At 36.9% G+C, this 20,073-nt stretch overlaps 1 protein-coding gene across 9 annotated transcripts in view; it reads right to left on the bottom strand.

Annotated features, from left to right (window-relative positions):
* The window catches only part of LRCH1 (leucine rich repeats and calponin homology domain containing 1), a 191,689-nt gene that overhangs the window by 86,556 nt on the left and 85,060 nt on the right, over positions 1–20,073 (bottom strand). For 7 of the 9 annotated variants that reach the window (XM_035003377.1, XM_035003372.1, XM_035003370.1 and 4 more), the window contains exon 2: positions 12,133–12,277. In XM_035003377.1, the coding sequence (XP_034859268.1) occupies positions 12,133–12,277 (145 nt within the window). Of the gene's footprint in view, positions 1–842; positions 3,400–3,945; positions 5,336–12,132; positions 12,278–20,073 lie in introns of those variants that run through there. The other 2 variants (XM_035003376.1, XM_035003375.1) reach the window with 2 other exon arrangements.

Here is a 20,073-nt window from a genome sequence, read left to right as displayed (position 1 = left end):
ACTGTCAGGGCGTCTGAGTGGCTCAGTCGGTTAAGCGTCGGACTCTTAATCTCAGCTCAGGTCTCGATCTCAGGGTTGTGAGTTCAAGCTCTGCATTGCAGCTACTTAACAAAATAATAAACAAAATAAAAAGTATTAAGACTGTAGAGGCCTGAGCCCTATGTCTCAAAAAACACCACTGTGCAAAACATTGTTGCTGGCACATAGGCAAACTACCACTAAATGGCTAAGAAAGATGTATTGGCACTGAAGGTAATTCTCCCACTTTTTGGAGCCTTGTTCCAGGTAAAATGGACACTAGCTTCCTATTATCAGGCAAGGATGCCTACATTATCCACCTTCTCCTCCACGGGACTCCACCAAGCCAAAATGTTACTTTAACATTTTTCCTCCACCTAAAGAGATATCCATACTACTGACTTAAAGGAGAACAGGCTGCCCAGATCAACTTCCACCCAGGGACACTGAGTGAATACAAAATATTCATAATAAAATTTAAGATGCCTGAACATTTTTTAACATTTTTATCTATCATTTAAAGATGTATGTCTCGGGGTGCCTGGGTGGCTCAGTAGTTAAGCGTCTGCCTTCGGCTCAGGTCATGATCTCAGGGTCCTGGGATCGAGCCCCGCATCAGGCTCCCTGCTCGGTGGGAAGCCTGCTTCTCCCTCTCCCACTCCCCCCTGCTTGTGGTTCCCTCTCTCGCTGTGTCTCTCGCTATCAAATAAATAAAATATTAAAAAAAAAAAGACGTATGTCTCTCCATTTATTTCTAGGAATTTTTGAATGCAGATGGAATTGCATGAATATAAATCTATACACATCCTCTTTTTCCTACTTACCTTTCCAAGGAAATGAGTCTTCAGAGAGCTCCTATCATGTAACTTGACAGCCTATAATAACAAAGTTCCATTTAACTACTCTAATACTTTTACAAATCAGCACCATATCCACGTTACTAATAATACTAGAAAATCCACTCACTTTACTAGATCTTTTGCACTCTTTTTCTTAACCCATATTGCAATAGATATGATAGATAGCATACCACAAAACCTGATTCAACAATTCAAGAAACATTCCTTGGGTAGTTATGACATATAAAGCACTGTGCTAGGTAGGCACTTAGACAACTACTATTTTATTTATATTACAACAATCATGTAATTGAAGCATTAAGCCCCCAAACTTTCAGATGCAAAAATTGATGTTGTTCAGAGAGTTTAAAGAACTTGGTCCAAGTTGCCTAGCTAGTGAGTTGCTCTGTGCTGTGTGGTTTGAAACCAGGTGGGTCAGGCTTCATGTTAATGTCTGTGATCTTCCTCAATACAACACAGCCTATTTTCATTGACTTTGGAATAAAAAGTGAAGGAAACCAGGAAAACAGTAGGAGGAGGACCCCAAATTCCAAGCAGGAGGCAATGAAATGGTAGACTGGTCGTTCAATGATTAATTTCTATGAAAAAGGATGGAGGACAGGGTCAAAAATAATTTCTGAGATTCCAAGCTAGGGGGCTGAAGAAAAATGGGAGCATGGACAGGAACAAGGATGCTAATTTGGGAAAGAAGAAAATGAGCTTAGTTTAGCAGATGCTGAATTTTGAGGAGTCGGTAAGTCTCTAAGAGGAAATGAATTTTAGGCAATTGGGAAAATGAGGACGAATGTCCAAATGACTCAAGGGGAGAGAGGATATATTTGAGACACCCGAGGCATGGGTCTGAGCGAGAAGATTTAAGGACCAAAGATTGAGCTTTGGGGAATTCTAGTGATAAGGTGAAGAAAGAGAAAGAACGTCCAGACAGGGGAATAAAGAAGAAACAGAAAGACACAGAAAAGCAAGCTGGAAAGCCTGTGACCAAGTCCAAGAAGGACGGTGCCCATGGTGTCAAATGCTGACAGGAAGCCAATTATTTTTCTACACTACTGAGTGCCTGCTCTGCTCAAGAACCTGTTCTAAACTCTGAGAAAATATGAAATGGATATGAATTCTAAAACTTAGCCCTTCACAGGATTAGGCAACATTTCTCTGAGCTGATGTCCCATTTGAACATCGGACATTCATTTTAAAAATTCTGCAGCAGCAGGTATTTCCTATTGGGTTTCTCGAGACATAAGATGAAAGATTAATGACTCTTAGCAAATAAAGTGAGACTTCCTTTATGGATGCTCTCCTGTAAGAAGGAGTGAAGGATGCCAGGCTCATCCTAACAACTGTAAACAAGTGTCTGCAGACTTTGGGCCCCACTGTCAACTGCTCAAAGGTTGCGTCTGCCAAAAATTCTAGGCTGTTCTCTCCTCTCGGGACGGAGGTCACAGTGGTCTCTCCCTGGGCCTAAAGTGCGGGGGGAAGGGGCCACGACTCCTAACAGGTCACTTACGTTCCCTGAAGGTCACCCATTCGAATGCCTGGCCAAACAAAGGTACACGTGCTGCACTCAGAGCACATGCTCTGCCTCTTCAATCCTGCTCCACCACCCACCTGCCCGCACACAAACAGCCTCTCACAGTCTCTGGGACACAGGCTATGGAAGAAGAGTTTCACAATCCCCAGTGAATACCATTGCTTATTTTTTTTCTTCTTCTTATAGTCCTGTTCAAATAGTTCATAAAGCTGCACAATTCTTGCAAGCAGTGATATAAATGAAATTACTTAGTATATCAGGAAAATCGCAAGTGACTTTGAAATGGGAAAAATCACTGCTTGGGGTCTCACCTAATATACCCTTCTAGGTTATCTCTGCCTTTCATCGTCTTATGAGTTTTTTTACAGCCCTGTAACTTGTTGTAAAACTGAAAACTGACAGTAAGGCAAATAATTTTTGTGCACAGAAGCACAGACAAATTGTGATGAGTGTGGTGGAACCGTGAATGATGACAGCCCTCTTGCAACTATTCATAAATTCATGTCAGCCAACCCACTAGGGTGTGGGCATGTGCGTGTGCATTCAGGCACACTGAATTCTCCCTTAAACAGGCTATAACATCTTACTGGCTCCTTTGTTAATTAATGAATTATATACAACCTTTGATGGATGTTATATTTGTATGAGAGTCCTGATTTTACATTTTTTAAAGAATTACCCTTTAACGGGTGATTATTTCAACTATAAGAATGTGGCATTTCAACAATAAAATTTCAGTACAGACAATTTAAAGACTCAGCTGCTTCAGACTTCTGGTCAAGGTCATTCTTTTCTTCATTATATAATATTGAGCTCTCAGAACCTCTGAAAAAAATCCTCTCATCACCTACAAAAAAAGTTCAATCCTATAAAGAAAGAAGCTGGGGAAAAGAAAAAAAATCTTATAAGCAAATGTCACAAAATATTAACAAATGTTTGAGTACTGGTGAACGATTGATATATTGTTTGTACTTTGCACTATTTAATTTTTTCTCAAAAGAAACTGCATATTTTACTTGATAGCTAATAAATAATAAACAAACAAATAAATATATATATATAAATTAAAGTACTAAATAAAAAATAAATCAACTTGGATGGCAGCTCTGTGTAACACACTTTATGCTTTAGTGTTTCCTGGGCCCTTCTGTCTTCTACTTATATTTCATTTTTCCCTTCAATACATCTAGTCCATACAGATTACTTGGCCACTGAATATAACATCATGAGGGAACATACTTTTTAACCTCATCCTTTTTTAGGCATGAGGTCAGTTCTTAAAGGAGTCAGTGGATGATAAAAATTCTTCTAAATTAGTGTTTACAAACTGATGTCCTGGAAGGCACCATTCTGGGAGATGCTAATAGGTAGGCCTCACAAAAAAAGGGGGAAGAGTTCTGTGTTGTTTGGATACACACAGTGCAGATTAGTACAATACATGGTTTGTTTTTTATGGGTTTTTTGTTTTTTTTTTAAGTATACCTATATCCAACAGAACATTTTTCTATAGAATATACTCTGGGGAAACAATGTTTTACTTACTCTTTAATTGATCCAATGGCATCACCGAGGTTAGAAAAAAACAACTTTTTTCTCCTATGGAGTCTGGCAGGTAAGTTTTCTCTGGATCTATTATTCTCTATTCATGAACAGATGAATTAATCACTGAGTAGAAGGGGTCAATTTTCTTATGTTATTTTCACATTCCTTTCTGCCTTGGCTTGCCAAATGGAGTATCAGAAAAACACTGCCTGATTTCATGGGATTAAGGTAGATATGCTTAGATTAATAGATAACATAGTTCCACATGATCCAACTCTGAAAGTGACCCAAATCTTCTGGTTATTTTCTCACTGTTCAAAGAGATTATCTCATTCCATCTGTCCTGATAGTCCACCTGGTCCAGAGAGTGTAAGGGTGTTCTAAGAAATGGCAAGAGATAAAAAAAAAAAAAAAAGTCCCACAGAATCAATTGCTACCATCACAATTATACCCTTTGTTGTCTAAACACTTAATCCCTTGAATGCTTCTAGATAAAGAACCACAGAGTAGGTATTTATTCTTGACTTAATTTATCTACCTGGGAAAAGTGCGATTTAGGATTATCACGCATGCTCAAATTCTTGGCTACATTATTTTATCAAGATTTCGCCTCACTGAGCTCTCAGAGCACAAGCATTCTTTTCAGAAGTAGGATAAAAGAAAGACATATAATTTTAAAATTGGGCTTAAAATACTTGGCCTATAACTTGGTCTTAAAATACACACATTAAGAATTGATGGAATTACAGGGAAAAAAGCAAATCTACAATCATCCTCTTTTGCTTAAAGCGTATCTCTAAGTAACAGATATATATTAAGCAGACAAAAAATGTTTTAGGATAAAGAAGATGTGAACCTCCAAATTAAAAAGTTATACTTAATGGATTTACTGGAACCCACATACAACACTTAGAAGGATATACATTCTTCTCAAGCACACATGGAATATTTACTATGCATAGGCTATAACGTAAATCTCAACCAGTGTAAAGAATCAACATCAAATAAAATATTCCCTAAATGCAATGCACTAATATTAAAAATCAATTTTAAAAGGTAACTTTAAAAATCTATTCTAGCAAACTCATGAGTCAAAGAAGTAATACTGAAAATTAGAAAAGTTTTAACAGTGAGTTTAAAAATATGACACATCACAACTTTTAGGAATCATCTAAAGTGCTACATACAGGGAAATCCATAACCTTAAATGTTCCTATGAGGAAAAAAAAAAAATAGAGATTAATGAATACATACCCCAAACTCCAGAAATTAGAAAACGAATAAACATAATAGAAAATAGACAGGTGGAAATTCAATAGATAAAAATCAGAAACTAATGAAATAGAAGATAAAAGCCTAAAAAAGTTGGTCACTAAAATTAAAAGCTGATCTAACAAAAAAATACACAATCAAAACAGACAAACTTTTAAAAAAATGAATAAAGGAAAACACAAATTCCTAGTATCAGGAATTAGAAAGGCAAACCAACTACAGATACAGTAGAAATTTTTAAAATTACAAAAGCCCTCCCTTATTTAAATATTTAGGTTGGTATCCTGGACAATTCTCTAACAACTATTTTTAAGACTATGAAACTGTCCCAAAGGGCAAGGAACGCAATCAAGCATAATTAATGTTATCTAGATAAGATAACAAAAGTGAAAATGCCAAGCAAACTATAAATGCCATAAAAATAAATTCCACTAACTTAATACTGTTATTCTTATTTATGAACTGGTGTGGCTGGGGGATAAATCACTTTCCTGTTTCTTATCTAAACTAAGGGTTGTTGAAGGACCCAAGTATGATGGTGTACCAGCTAAATCCTATTTGGCTACTAAGAGATGATGATGATGATGACGACGATGATGGTGATGAAGATTATTCCAAAAATTTACACCCTCATCGTTGTGTATACACTCCTTTTCTCTTTCCCTCTTCTTGATGTTCTTAACAGTACTTGTTATAAGACTTGGCAAACTACGGTGTTCTTAGAGGAAACAGAGTAAGTTGATTATTGATGAAATGACAATGTTTTGAAGGGTCTTTTTCGGTCTAGTTAGAAAAACAAACAAATGTAATTTGCATCTTGTTCATTTGGGCTTGCAGAAAAAACTCTGAGAATTACTATAAACAAAACATCTATATAATCAATTAGGAGTAGGTATTTACCCCATTTTTGGAGGGAAAAGCTGCAGCACAAAGATCTTAAGAACTCCATTAAGATCAGAAGCAGAACTGAAAGAAACCAACACATTCTGACAATGCTCTAGCCATCAAAGCCATAATGTCCCTTTTGTGTCTCTCTGTTCCTCTGTTTAATACAAATACCAATCTAAAACAACATGTGATCAGGTGACATGTATAATGGAAAAATCCTCTTTGGAAGTCTTGCCAAGTATGAACTATACTAAAAGGAATGGAATCTGGTAAGAAATATCCTACTATTAACTCATTCACACTTAATAAAACCCATCAGCTATCAATGCCAATGTACATAATTTTATAGGCACAGCAAATCATAAATATATTACAAATTTTAGGGACCACTGTCTCTACGTTCTGCCTTGAGAACAAATGCCCAGTGAGCACACTAGGAAAGACAAGGCTTAATCCATACACTGCTGCTCGTGCAATTGATGACCCAGTGGTCACTTCCAACTATAGCATTCTACAAAAAACATTTTCAAATTTTAAGATGATGCTTCCAAATTCCAACATGGTTCACTGTGTTTTGGTATCTTCCTGCTGATCATAAAACAGAACCTAGCTACCAAAGGCCAGTTCCAAAATACCTCGTTTTCCCTTTGAAAATAGAATAAGATCTTCATAAAAGGATTTGGGATAGAAGTTTGTCTTGAATTGAACAAAACTCCTCCCCTTTTCCAGTGTAGGAAGACACCATCAATTTTCTCAGTTTCTAGAAAGAATAAATGCTATCTTACAATTGAGGCTTTCTTCAGAAATGTCAGTGCAAGGAGAGGTGGTTTCTTAGGGATAAAATTAAATTCTTAGGAACAAAAAAAATTAATTTTTAGTTCACAACAAATATGTAAAATCTGTACTTTCTGAGGCAACCCTCATATGCAAGATGCTCCTTCGGATTCTTCAAATAGTGAGATGTTCTTAGAATTAAAGGTTATTTCTCAGAATGACCCCTCCAAAGGAATGTGGGGATACAGGTTACATGGCCATCAGGAAGTTGGCTCTTTCTGCACATTGTTTAGCAGCCAAAAAGGATACCAGGCTTCAGAAAAAGCATCCAAACCAGATTCCTTTTATGGTGTGAAAACATTTTGTTCAATAGGCTGCCCTTTCCTTATAGGCAATGCCTCAGAAACTACTCCTAAATGGACGGGTAGAGACAGGAGCTCCTTTTTTATTTTTTTGAGATTTTATTTATTTATTCTAGAGAGAGAGTGCAGGGGGAGGAGCAGAAGGAGAAGGACAAGCAGACTCTGTGCTGTGCGCAGAGTCCAAAGCAGAGCTCGATCTCAAGACCCTGAGATCATGACCTGAGCCGAAACCAAGAGTCAGATGCTTAACCGACTGAGCCACCCAGGCGCCCCAGGGGCTTCATATGAAGAAACCAGCTCCCGTTTTGTACGTTTCACCCTCAGAAGGTAAAACCACTCACCAAGAGTTCTGGAAGCACTATGCTCAAATGCTGTAAAGAACTTTCATTTTTTGGCAGCTTCTATTCCTGAACCTCTCTGAAAAATAACTTTCAAAAGCTGAAGTCCCTATTCTTAGATTCATAGGATCTCTGTGGTTCCAGCCAAGGGTTTTGCTGCTTTGGATTGTTCTATTTTCCTAAGGTACATTTTTTTTCATGGGTCTCATCAACACAACCTCTCCAGCACCTTAAAATAGATTCTGAACTTTGTAAGGCTTTCCTGTGGAACTCAGGTTCAAAGTGTTTGTTCCTATATAGGAACAGGTCTTGTTTAATCATTTTTATTGTTCTTGGCCACATTTCTGGGATTAAGACATTTTATAACAGGAAGAAACACAGTGGCACCTACACTAAACTAACATAACCTTTTGTTGTGAATACCAAGAAGCAAAGATTAAAAGCCCAGAGCCTTCAAACACAGGCTACATAAACAGCAATAAATTAATGTTTTCCACGAATCTGACATTTCTATCATGTGGGAAAATGCTGACGTGTTTTTCACTGTATTTCACAGCGAAGAGTTTTATTCTGCATGTGCTAATCAAACCCATCTCTGGTCGAAGACAGGAATTGGGTTTCTGGCATTAAGCAGCCATTTGACATTTAAAGATAACATCTGTGAGCGATCCCGACAGCCGAGAACCCGTGTAGGCAGTGTGTATAATCACCACCACAACTACCATCATCTTCACTGTCATCCTTATCACCATGACCATCAAATACTCATGGCTGTTTACTCCGCTGGAATACCCAATATATTTCAGAGGGTGTCATCTATTTTGAATGTTTTCCATCAACACAAAGTAGCTTCATATGGCATCCCTCCTGCTTTTGAAACATACGAAACTAGTGGTTTCCACATGTGATCTATTAAAAAGGAGGAAACACTAAAAATACAGGGAGACCATGTTTGATTTTAGTTCAGAAATATGAAATCTGTGAACATTTGAAAAGCAGCTTCTCTGCGTTATTTTATCTTACAGCTCTTCATTCGTAGTTAATAGAAATAAGAGGAAAAACCCCTAAGTACCACCGAAGAGAAGTATTTCCAGGTACTTATTTATAAAAGCTGATGAACTTGCCTATTTGTTAAAGCTGTTTCAGAACATGCTATGGTTGATACAGTCTGCCTTAAGTGTATGCCTAAAAGCAATTTATTTTTTCTTTAATTTTTTGAAACTTATGCAGATTTTCCCTGATGCATCTAAATTGGTGATAATGCCATGATTTGATTATATACTTCTGTCTAGAACATAAACTTCTTTCCTTGGCAGAATACCCAATTTATCACAGAAAAAAACTACATTGAAGACAACTTGGTAATTCTTCTATGAGGCTGTATGTTCACAGCATCCGGAGTCCCTTGCTTCCTTTTCAAGTAAATGGATTGGCAGCCTCTCTTCCAAAGGCTAAAGTTAACCGGAGTCCTCCGTGCCCCTTCACCATACCCAAGAAGAAATATATTTTATTTTGCTGACTTAATTTTCATGACAGGCAGAAAAGACCTGAAAAGGCCGTAACACTCAATCCTGGATATCGAGGAGGGGACATATATCATGATCACACACAAGCACAATATTCTACCTGTCCCCCTCCCTGGTCACCAGCTTGAGGGTGGCTGGAAGTGGGGTAGGAGTTTGAGACAGGAAGAACTCACACAGACACCACTATCATGTGGATGATATCACTCAGCATCTTAGAAGAGTTAACAATTTTATTAGACGCCACTGGTATTTTCCAGACATTATTACATATCTGCAAATAAACAGATGTGACAGCCATCTACTATTTTACAAGCTACAATAAATCCTTTAGGCAAATATAGCATTCCACTTCAAATCACTATCAAACAGAGAAATAACTCAATTCCAGGGGTCCGATTCTCAGAAGACATGTTCCCACCAAACCTATAAATCAGGAATTAAAGGCTTGTAATTGAACAAGGTGACCATTTTCCTGGTCACTTTAAAGCTTGCCCTATGTTATTATTTTATGTTACATACTTACACTTGTGAAATAAACTTAAAAGAGGCATCAAAAATAATTATGTATGTGTACCTGTCTTTCAAAGAGTTTGGAGGATGTATGTACAATTTTTTTCTTTCTCTCTTTCTTTCTTTCTTTCTTTCTTTCTTTCTTTCTTTCTTTCTTTCTTTCTCTCTCTCTCTTTCTCTCTCTCTTTCTTTTCTTTTAGGGAGAGAGAGCGTGCATGAGCTGTTGGGGGTGGGCAGAGGGAGAGGGAGAGAGAGAATCTTAAGCAGGCTCCATGCCTAGTATGGAGCTCTTCGAGGGGCTCGATCTCATGACCTTGAGATCATGACCTGAACCAAAATCAAGATTTGGACACTTAACTGACTGAGCTACCCAGGGGCCCCAAGGATGTACATACACTTTTCATATACCCTGGTATAACACCTCTGAAAAGTAAGAGATACACTTTTTCTTAATTTTCTCCATGTAGTTATCAATCCTTTGAAGAGTTGGGATTCAACACTACAGAATATGTCTTAAAGCACAGTAATATTAAAGTAGAGGTGTGAGCAAAGAAAACACAAAATAGAAGTGACCTATATAAAGGGAAGAAAAGATAGAGGCAAACAAGGAATTAAACAGAAAACAACGCTTAAAGAGTTGGGTGTTCAACAGTCCCTTTATCTTTTTCTTCTTCCTATCACCTAGAAATTCACCACAAAACTGTTTACAATATACACACAGTTCCTCTTCAGCATCATCAGCCTCAATGACTCTCTCCATTCTTGCCTTAAAGGATCCTGCAACCCACACTTCAATATATCCTTTCTACCATCTGAAGTAGCAATATTATTCTACTCTTGACTAAGCCCAACATGAAAATCATCACACCAAAACCAATTGTATTAGTGCTTTTAAAACATAATATAAATTTTAAGATTAGATTATCTCATGTTTGTATAATTTTATAGTTCATATCATCCCAGAAGAGATATGTCATCTATACCCAAAAGTTTCTCATTGCGTATAGACTTAGTGTAAGAGTGCGAAGTTAAATCTCCTTATGTGTTGCATGCAGGACTACTGGAGGTGAAAAATGTCACAGAAGGACAGACCTAGGTAAGCAAACACAACAACTGCATATGCTCTTGGGATATTTCCTCTATGCAGGTTTGAATTAGAGGGCAGATGTTTCAGGGAACTAGTGAACCAAACCTTATAGACGCCATTAGGTTGGCTCCATCGGGCAATTCTAAGGTAATGAACATTGTGCTGTTGCAGAAATAGTTTAGACTGTTGTATTCAAGGAAACTCAGAATGGTCAGATGAACTAGAAACCTGGAGAAGTGAAAGTTAGCTATATAAGCCTCTAGGTTATGCTAATAGTAACTTACATCTTATTCACCAAGCCACTTAAAAACATGACTAGGATATTTTTTTCACTCCCAAGAAGGATATGCACAACTAATGTATTGCAGTGGAAACCCATTTTTGACCGCAAACAAAGCAAGAGAAGACCCCAACTCTCAGTGGTCAGCTAAAAACCAACCAACCAACCAACAAACCAACAAAAAAATAATTGACATTATTATAGTAAGTTAATGCTCTGTCTGGTTCATTGGGAATTTTGCGCTTTAAAGTTTGCCATGTTTGTTACACTGCACAAGGCTTGCTAATGAGGTGCTGCTCTTAACACACCAAGATAATGCCATTGACATGAGCAGAGGCTTTGCTCTGGTTTGCCCTTTGGAAACTTGTTTTCATAGTAGAGATAGATTTGATTGAACAGTTCCTATCTCTCTCCTGACATCCTGTGTGAGTCAAAGATTTAGGAGACAAGGAACCAAAATCTGGCCAGAGCAGCTGACAGCCAAAGCACAAAGTCTAAAACCTAGGCCTTATGAAAGCTGATTCTCTTAACTTCAGGGCTGCTCAGGGGCATTAATATGTTACACCGTGCTGTGCATAATTAGGGAATTAATACAGACCGCTGACCTGTCCTCAGCAAATGCTGATCTAATTGAATGGGGTTACAAAGAGAGCAGACTTCCTATCTTTCTGGAGTTGCTCAGTGCTCTTGAATTTTCTCAGGTGGCCTAAAGGGAACAGGCTCAGACAGGACTAAGGAGCAAATCCAATCGTACAAAAACTCCCAAAGACCGGCAAGGCCCCAATTTGTCACAACTCCTAAGTTCTTTTTTCACTTCCTTTAGCCCTCCTCCTCCAAAAACTACATCAATACATGAAGACAATATACCAGGCACCAAAGAGACATATAAATGATGCCATATAAATTATTGTAAAAAAAACTAAACAAAAATACCTTGTCATGTTGATATCCAGAGAAGTCTAGCACCAAAAACAATATTAATGGCAAAACAAATTTATTATGAAAGGTAGTTCTTAAATAATCTTTGTGTGATTTACTTCAAAGGGTGATCAGGATTTGCAAAGAGAAAAAAATACCTGATAGAAATGAAAGCACAATTATTTGGATTTTTTTTCACTGAATTTGATTACAATCTTATAAGTCAACCTACCTCAAGTTTAAGTAAGTCAGCATCTGCAGATTAATGATGGCCTCAGGAATGACTCTGATGCAATTATGATACAGATTAAGAATTTCCAGTGATACAAAATGGCACAATTCCATTGGGACTTCGACCAGTCTGTTTTTAGATAAATCTGTGAGAAAAGGAAAGAATATTTTGTCAATAAATCTTCAATATAATCCAGTACAATTGTCAACTATCAACACTTTTTTTTCTTAAATGTTTTAAAATAAGCATAATTTAAATTTAGATCAGTATTTTCATTTTTTGTAGCTCTGTTACTCCACGGTTGATTTCCTTTTCCTGGCATATTATCCAATTCATACGGAAAAGCAAAAATACTACTTAAAACAGTTTTAGCTCTATATTAATTTGTAAATACAGGCCAGATATAAGAGTAACTGAATCAATATTTACTTTCCATTCTATCTAGAAATTATTTCAAAGTCATTCTCCCCCAGGCAAGCATGAAAACTGTATCCTTCAGTCTGCCTGAATATATATCTTTACCATAATATTTATTTAATTCAATTTTGCATTCATAACATATGTTGTCTCTTGGAACATTATATCTCGGCAAACACACACATAGTAGATACTAAACAAATATTTCATTCACTGGAATTACTGAGAACCTACAATGTACAAGACCAAGATAAATCAACTGTGTCTCTCTTAAGGACAGGCAGTGTGTCTGCCACATGACCAGCAATAAAACTGGGCTCTCTTCCTCAAGTGTACCAAAGACCATAATAATGGTGGTCTACAGAGCAGTGTAAATGCACATCATGGTTTACAATATCACCATCTCAACAGTAAAAAATGGAACAGTCCTTACTGTCTAAACCTGGGAGTGGCAGAAATAACTGTTAAATACCATAAAATACCAAATATGAGAAAAGAGCTACCACTCTCAAAAACAATAACTCAACATTACTGATCATCTCACCCTTCATCAGGAGGGACTCAATCAGTATGACCTGAAGATGTTTACTAAGTATCATGTCATATATACTTAAGGAATCACACTCCATTAAAAAAAAAACAAAACAGAAAATTTAAATAGGTCAATACTATAGGGGCGCCTAGGTAGCTCAGTCATTAAGCATCTGCCTTCAGCTCAGGTCATGATCCCAGGGTCCTGGGATCGAGCCCCGCATCAGGCTCCCTGCTCCGCGGGAAGCCTGCTTCTCCCACCCCCATTCCCCCTGCTTGTGTTCCCTCTCTTGCTGTGTCTCTCTCTGTCAAATAAATAAATAAAAATCTTTAAAATAAATAAATAAATAAAAATAAAAAATAAATAGGTCAATACTATAATGAAATGGAAGTCAAAGGGCTATTCTCCTGACAGACCACCCTTCTGAGAAATAAATACATAAATAAACAAAGACAGGCCTAGATGGCTTCAGAGGTGAATTCTAAGCAGGTTTAAAGGGACAATTCTGATAATATTTAAGTTATTCCACACGAGGCAAAAGAAGGAAAGTTTCTAAATATTTATTTAAAGAGTAAGGTATAATATTGATACCAACACCTAACAAGGAAAATACACAAAAGAGAAACTACTTACGAATCTCCCTTCTCCATAAACACTTATGTAAATCCTAAATTTAAAAATTAGCAAACAGAACTGAGCAGTATATAAAAAAGATTAACATACTATGAGTAAGTGGAACTTATTCTAGGAATATAAGGATTTTGTATTATTTAAACAAGTCACCATATAACTAGAGTAAAAGCAAAATAGCATATGATCACCTCTAAGATACTTAAAAGGTATTGATAAAATACTGTATTTATTTATTTTCAAAAACTACTTTACTGAAGTATATCTAATATATCGTAAAATTGACCTACTTCAAGTGTACAATTAAGTGATCTCTAGCAACTTACCAAGTGGTATATCATCATGATAAATCAGAATATTTATATTCATTCTTAATGTAATTTCTCAATAAAAGAAGAATAGTTGGCTATTTCCTTACATAATTACACACACACACATGCATATGAGTGAGCATTTTTTTATTTATTACTAAATTTCAAATGACTAGAAATATTACCAATAAAGTCAAGACAAGACATCACCACCACTATTATTACTTATTATTGTTCAGAAGATATTAGCCAATGACATGGATAAGGAAAGAAAAGAAGAACCAAAATTGGAAAAAAAGAATTATCATTGTTCACAAATAATATGATTGTTTTCCCAGAAAATCCAAAAATATCAACAGAAAAACTACTTCAAAAAGGTACAGGGTAGAAAATGAGTATGTTGATAATAGCCTTCACACACACACACTCACCTGCAAAATAATACAACATAAGAAACCTAATTTATTGGGGCGCCTGGGTGGCTCAGTTGGTTAAGCGACTGCCTTCGGCTCAGGTCGTGATCCTGGAGTCCCGGGATCGAGTCCCGCATCGGGCTCCCTGCTCAGCAGGGAGTCTGCTTCTCCCTCTGACCCTCCTCCCTCTCCTGCTCTCTGTCTCTCATTCTCTCTCTCGCAAATAAATAAATAAAATCTTTAAAAAAAAAAAAAAGAAACCTAATTTATTATAATAACAAAAGTAAAACATCTAGAAAATCTTAAATAGGCAAAAGTTTATATGAAGAAAACTTTGAAATGCTACTAAGCAATAAAAAAGAAAAATTATGATTAAAAAGATATTCCATGATTGTAAATAAGAAGGCCAGCATCAAAAAAGTGTCAATTCTCTCTAAGCTGTACGTGTATAATGGAATGAACTCCCAATTCAAAAAATATAGTTTTAGATATATATTTTTTAGTTTGCTGAGGTTACCACACAAGTTGACTTTAAAGTTCGTATGGTAGAATAACGCAAAAATAGCAAGGTAGCTCTCAAAACAAAAGGTGCTCTCAGGGGCACCAGCTCTCTGAAACATTAACAGACACATAAGGCAGTATGATGGGCAGGTGAGAAGGTCGAACAAATTACAAACAGGTCAAAGACACATATGGAAATCAACTGTGCAGTCGAGGTGGCATTTCAAGTCAACGGAGAAAAGATGTGGGGTCAGTGAACAGTTTGAGAAAACTGGATAGCCATCTGAAACAAAGGATGACCTACTTCACCCCTTTCACCTCAATAAATTCTAGATGAATTAAATTGTTAACTTCATTTTTTAAATATTTTATTTATTATTTGAGAGAGAGCACACAGGAGCAGAGAGGGGGAAAAGGAGAGGGAGAGGGAGAAGCAGACTTCCTGATGAGCAGGGAGCTTGACCCAGGGCTCCATCATGGGGCTGGATCCCAGGAAGGACCCCAGGACCCTAGGATCATGACCTAAGCTGAAGGCAGATGCTTAACCGCCTGAGCCACCCAGGTGCCCCTAAATGATTAACTTTAAAAAGTAAAGCCATAACAGCACTGAGACAACACGTGGAAGTTTGTGTTATGATCTTAGAATGGAGAAAGTCTTCCTATGAATGGCATAAAGCAAGACTGATAAATTCAACACATTAAAACAAAATTTATAGCATTCTAAAACAAACAAAAGCTCCACCAAAAACATACACGACAATCAAGGAATGGGGGGCAGGTGAGAAGTCCTACAATTCATAAACCCAATAGGCTAATTTTTTATACATATAAAGAGCTTCTACAGTCAATGATATAAGTCTGAAACCCAGAAAAAAAAAAAAAAAGGACAGAAGGAAGGAAGGAAGGTGGGAGAGAAAGGAAGGAGGGAGGAAATGGAGGAAGGGAAGGAAGGAAGAAAAAAGAACAGATGGCTCACAGAAAAGGAAATACAAATGGCTCTTAAGCATCTGAAAAAATTATCAACCTCACTCACATTAGAGCAATGCAATTCACAGCTACATGGGATAATATTTTTCACCCATTAGACTAGTAAGTATCAAAAAGTTTGATGAACATATTATAATGCTGAGGACACAGTGATGTAAATGAAGAACATGTTAGCAAGATCAATCAAAATTACAAATGTACATACTTCATTCAACCTAGAAATCTTTCTCATCTACAGATAAACGCATATGTGTGCAAATGACATTATTTTTTAACATGGTTTAAGAGCAAAAGATAGCAAGTTAAATATCAGTGGAGGTCTGGTTATATATTAATATGTTATTAATAAATGTAAATAAAACTAAAATTAAATCAATCAATAAATATTAGCATAATATTAATATTTCATGTGGCAGAATGTAATATTAAACACTATATTCCATAATGCAGCGCTGATACATGCAGTCATTAAAATGAATGAAGCAGCTTTATATGTGCTGATGTGGTACAATCTCCCAGACATATTATAAATTTTTTTAAAAGCCTGGCATAGGACAGTGTATATAGTATTTGTTTCTAAATGAATATTTACATAGTTGTAAATAGATATATAAATATAAATTGATTATCTCTGGAAGCTGCAAAAGAAACTGGTAGAAGTGGTTGCTTCTGGAAAGAGGGCTTCTTGCAGAGAGGACGGGCGTCAGAGCAAGATCCCCCCACCATACATCATGCTGTACCTTTAGAAATGTGAATGCATTGCTTATTTGATTTTGCATATAGAAATGGATTCGATATATATGTACACGTGTTGTATATATTGTATATAAATACATATGTGTATATATACGCAGATACACACACACACATATATACATATTCTCTACACTCAGAATTTTGTTTCATTTGAAAAGAGAGTTAAGAAGTCAGAGCAAACTGTGAAGTCCCATGCTCTTAATTAAGGGAAATACAGAGGCAAGCTTTTTATGAATGTTTAGAACCTCAACAGAAGAAAATTCCACAAGTCTCTTGCATTCTTTCTTCCTGAAACTCTTTACCAGACATGGCAATCCTCATGTGCTACGATGCTGGAAATTTGCCCAGAAAACTTTTATGTGCTGTTTCCTTCAGGTTCAACTCAAAGAAAAAATCTATTGAGGTTCCAGTTTACATTCAAACCTTGACCTTTCCCGAGAACTGCTAGAATGATACCATCAAGTTGAATGTTTCGATAACTACTTTAAATAATAATAATGTTTTTATTAGTTTCAGTGTCACTAATGCTTTTTTTAAAAAAAAGGATTAGGGGTTTTTGTAGAAATGCTGTCATATAATTATAAAACTTTTAAAAGATCATGGGGGTATCAAATCAATAATAGAAACCGCTCCAATCAGAGAGCAGAAGACCAGTTCTAAATCTACAACCACCCTGGGATGTTTGGGAAAGTCACTCAACTTCCCAGGTCTCTGTTTCTGAATAGGTAAAATTAGAGTATATGCAACTGGATAAATTCTAACATTCTTTTCAGATCTAAGATTTCTCTGAATAAAAAGTATTCAGAATTCAAGTATTTTTTGTCAAAAGTATTCAGAATCCATGTGATTTTGTTTTCTCATGATAATCAATAGCAGCAGTTGAATATCACAAAAAGTTATAAAGTACAAACCCACATATAACAAATACTGGCACATCTTTTTAACAAATTTGTCCTTTCATTGTAAAAATCTATATTCTTTTTTTTTAAGATTTTTATTTTTTTATTCATTTGAGACACAGAGATACAGAGAGAGAGAGAAAGCATGAGCGGGGAGAGAGGCAAAAGGAGAGGGAGAAGCAGGCTCCTCACTGAGCCAGAAGCCCGATGTGGGGCTCGATCCCAGGACTCTGGGATCATGACCCGAGCCGAAGGCAGAAGCTTAACCATCTGAGCCACCCAGGCGCCCCTCATTGTAAAATCTATATTCTTATCAGATAATCTAATTTTTAAAAGTGCTGTTTTCAAACATGAGGACCATGCAATGGTAGGAGAAATAAATTAGATAATAGCTTATAAATTAAGCTAATATTTAATCCTGGGCTAAACACTAATAGCATCATTATTAACAGTTGGCTTAAAAATGCTAGAATAATGTTCTAACTGATGTGTGCATCTGATGTCTACTACTCACAATACAGATGTTCTACGCTCTCGCCCCTTTTTAGAGTTTCCCTCCACGATCTCCAGATTTGAGGGGAAGCTTTAGCACTTTCCCTTCTCTGTAATTCCCCCCGACAGTCCACTTTGCATCCCAGAAGCAGAAGCTGCATGAAGGGCTGCTTAGAGCTTCCAAAGAGACGGTGTTAGTCCTGCCTGCTGAGAGAAGAGGAAGCGTACATGGTAAAACCTAAAATGCCCTCATTTTAAACTGTATCTGATATCTCCTCTTTAATCCTTGTTTGTTTTAATTTAGAGAAAGAGGAAGACAGGGGCAGAGGAAGGGGGAGAGACAGAATCCCAAGCAGGCTCCAAGGTCGGCTTGGAGCCTGACACAGGGCTCGATCTCAAGACCCAAGCTGAAATCAAGAGTTGGGGACACTTAACCAACTGAGGCCCCCAGGCGTCCCTTTAATCCTAGTTTTTAACTGTGCTGTTTTCTGTTTTTTTCAGGAATCCTTTTTCTGAAAGGACTCAGGCTAGTCATTAAAAACGAAGTTACAAGGTGTAAGCAAAGGGCATCTGGCATGCCTGAGCCTACATTACTAGCCACATGAACAGAGCTCCATGTCCTTTTCATGAGAATTTACCCATGCAGTGTGCTCCCCCTATCATCCTGCATTCGTGTTCCCGCTTCCACATGAAAAAGGAAGAAATTTATTACAAAATCTGTACACAGCTCACACTCTTTCAATGCCTAAATAAAAACAGTTGCCTAAACCAGCATTGTTCAAGTTAAAACAAAGCTGAAAAACAGACCAAAAAAAAAAAAAAAAAAAAGCTCTCCTTTCCTATTTGTTGAAGTTCATTACCCATATGATGAATTATTGACTTATTTATTAACATACACTCAGGACATGGTTTCTGGAGAAATGAAAAACACATAGGCTTACTTTTAAGGAGTTTATCACTTGAAAAGTAAGATGAAGTAAACCCAGAATAAACTATAAGGTAAGATGTTCTACTTATGCTGAAAAGGGAAAAGGCACATATAAAGAGCTAAAAGCCAGGTGGGTAAATCATGTTACCATCCATTAAGCACATCCTTTGTGCCACACACTGTATCTGGAAGTTTTGCATCTGGTACCTCATTTAAACCACCCCAAGGAGCTGTGCTCCCACCATCTGAAGAAATGAGGCTCAGAAAGCCTAAGTGACCTGCCCAGAGCCACAGAGATAAGCAGTTATACTCACACCTAAGGACATCTAACTCTAGGGCCTGACTGAGTTCCCTGCATGAACCACTCTTTCTCCATGGAACAATGTCAGCAAGACCATGATGTGTCCCTCAGCTAGATTATTAGGAAGATATGGCAATTAATCTTCACTGCTTTATTTGTCCGAAATGCAATCAAAAGAAAAGCAGCATGTTCTGTGTATAGACCCAGAGGGGAAGACAGTTATAAACATGATGTTCAAAAAATAAAGTACTGAAAACAATCTGTCAGCTAATGGCCTAAATTCTGGAAAGAGCTACAGGAAACTTGGTAAGTAGAAATCCTGGCCTCACCTGCTAATTACACTAACCCTATGTAAGCACTCTGTTCACTGAAGAGTTTAGAACGGGTTTTCAAAGATATGACTTACTCCTCTTACTTCTCTGAGTATCATTTAATTCTCAATTAACTTTATTGTTGGAAGACAGAAAAAGGGTACAAAAACCAGGTACATGTGCTTTCCTCAGACTAATGCAGAAATCACCTTATATCTTTGAGCGTCCACAAGCACCACGGGAAAGCTGTCCAAAAGGGCTGAAGTAAGTCTAGATTATGATGTTTTGACTTTGATAACCCAAAGCAGATAATCCAATTATAAGTACTGGGGGAGGAAGTGGGGAATGACATATAAATTTGTTCAAAATCTTTCCTGTTAGTGGAAAACAAAGAAATAAAACAAGGTCTGATCCTTGAAGAAGAAGAAGAAGAAGAAGAAGAAGAAGAAGAAGAAGAAGAAGA

Source organism: Mirounga leonina, unplaced genomic scaffold, assembly GCF_011800145.1.
Source record: "Mirounga leonina isolate KUSES-001 unplaced genomic scaffold, KU_Mleo_1.0 Mir_127, whole genome shotgun sequence".
In the NCBI taxonomy this organism is placed as follows: domain Eukaryota; kingdom Metazoa; phylum Chordata; class Mammalia; order Carnivora; family Phocidae; genus Mirounga; species Mirounga leonina.
This window is presented reverse-complemented; position numbering and strand designations above follow the sequence as displayed.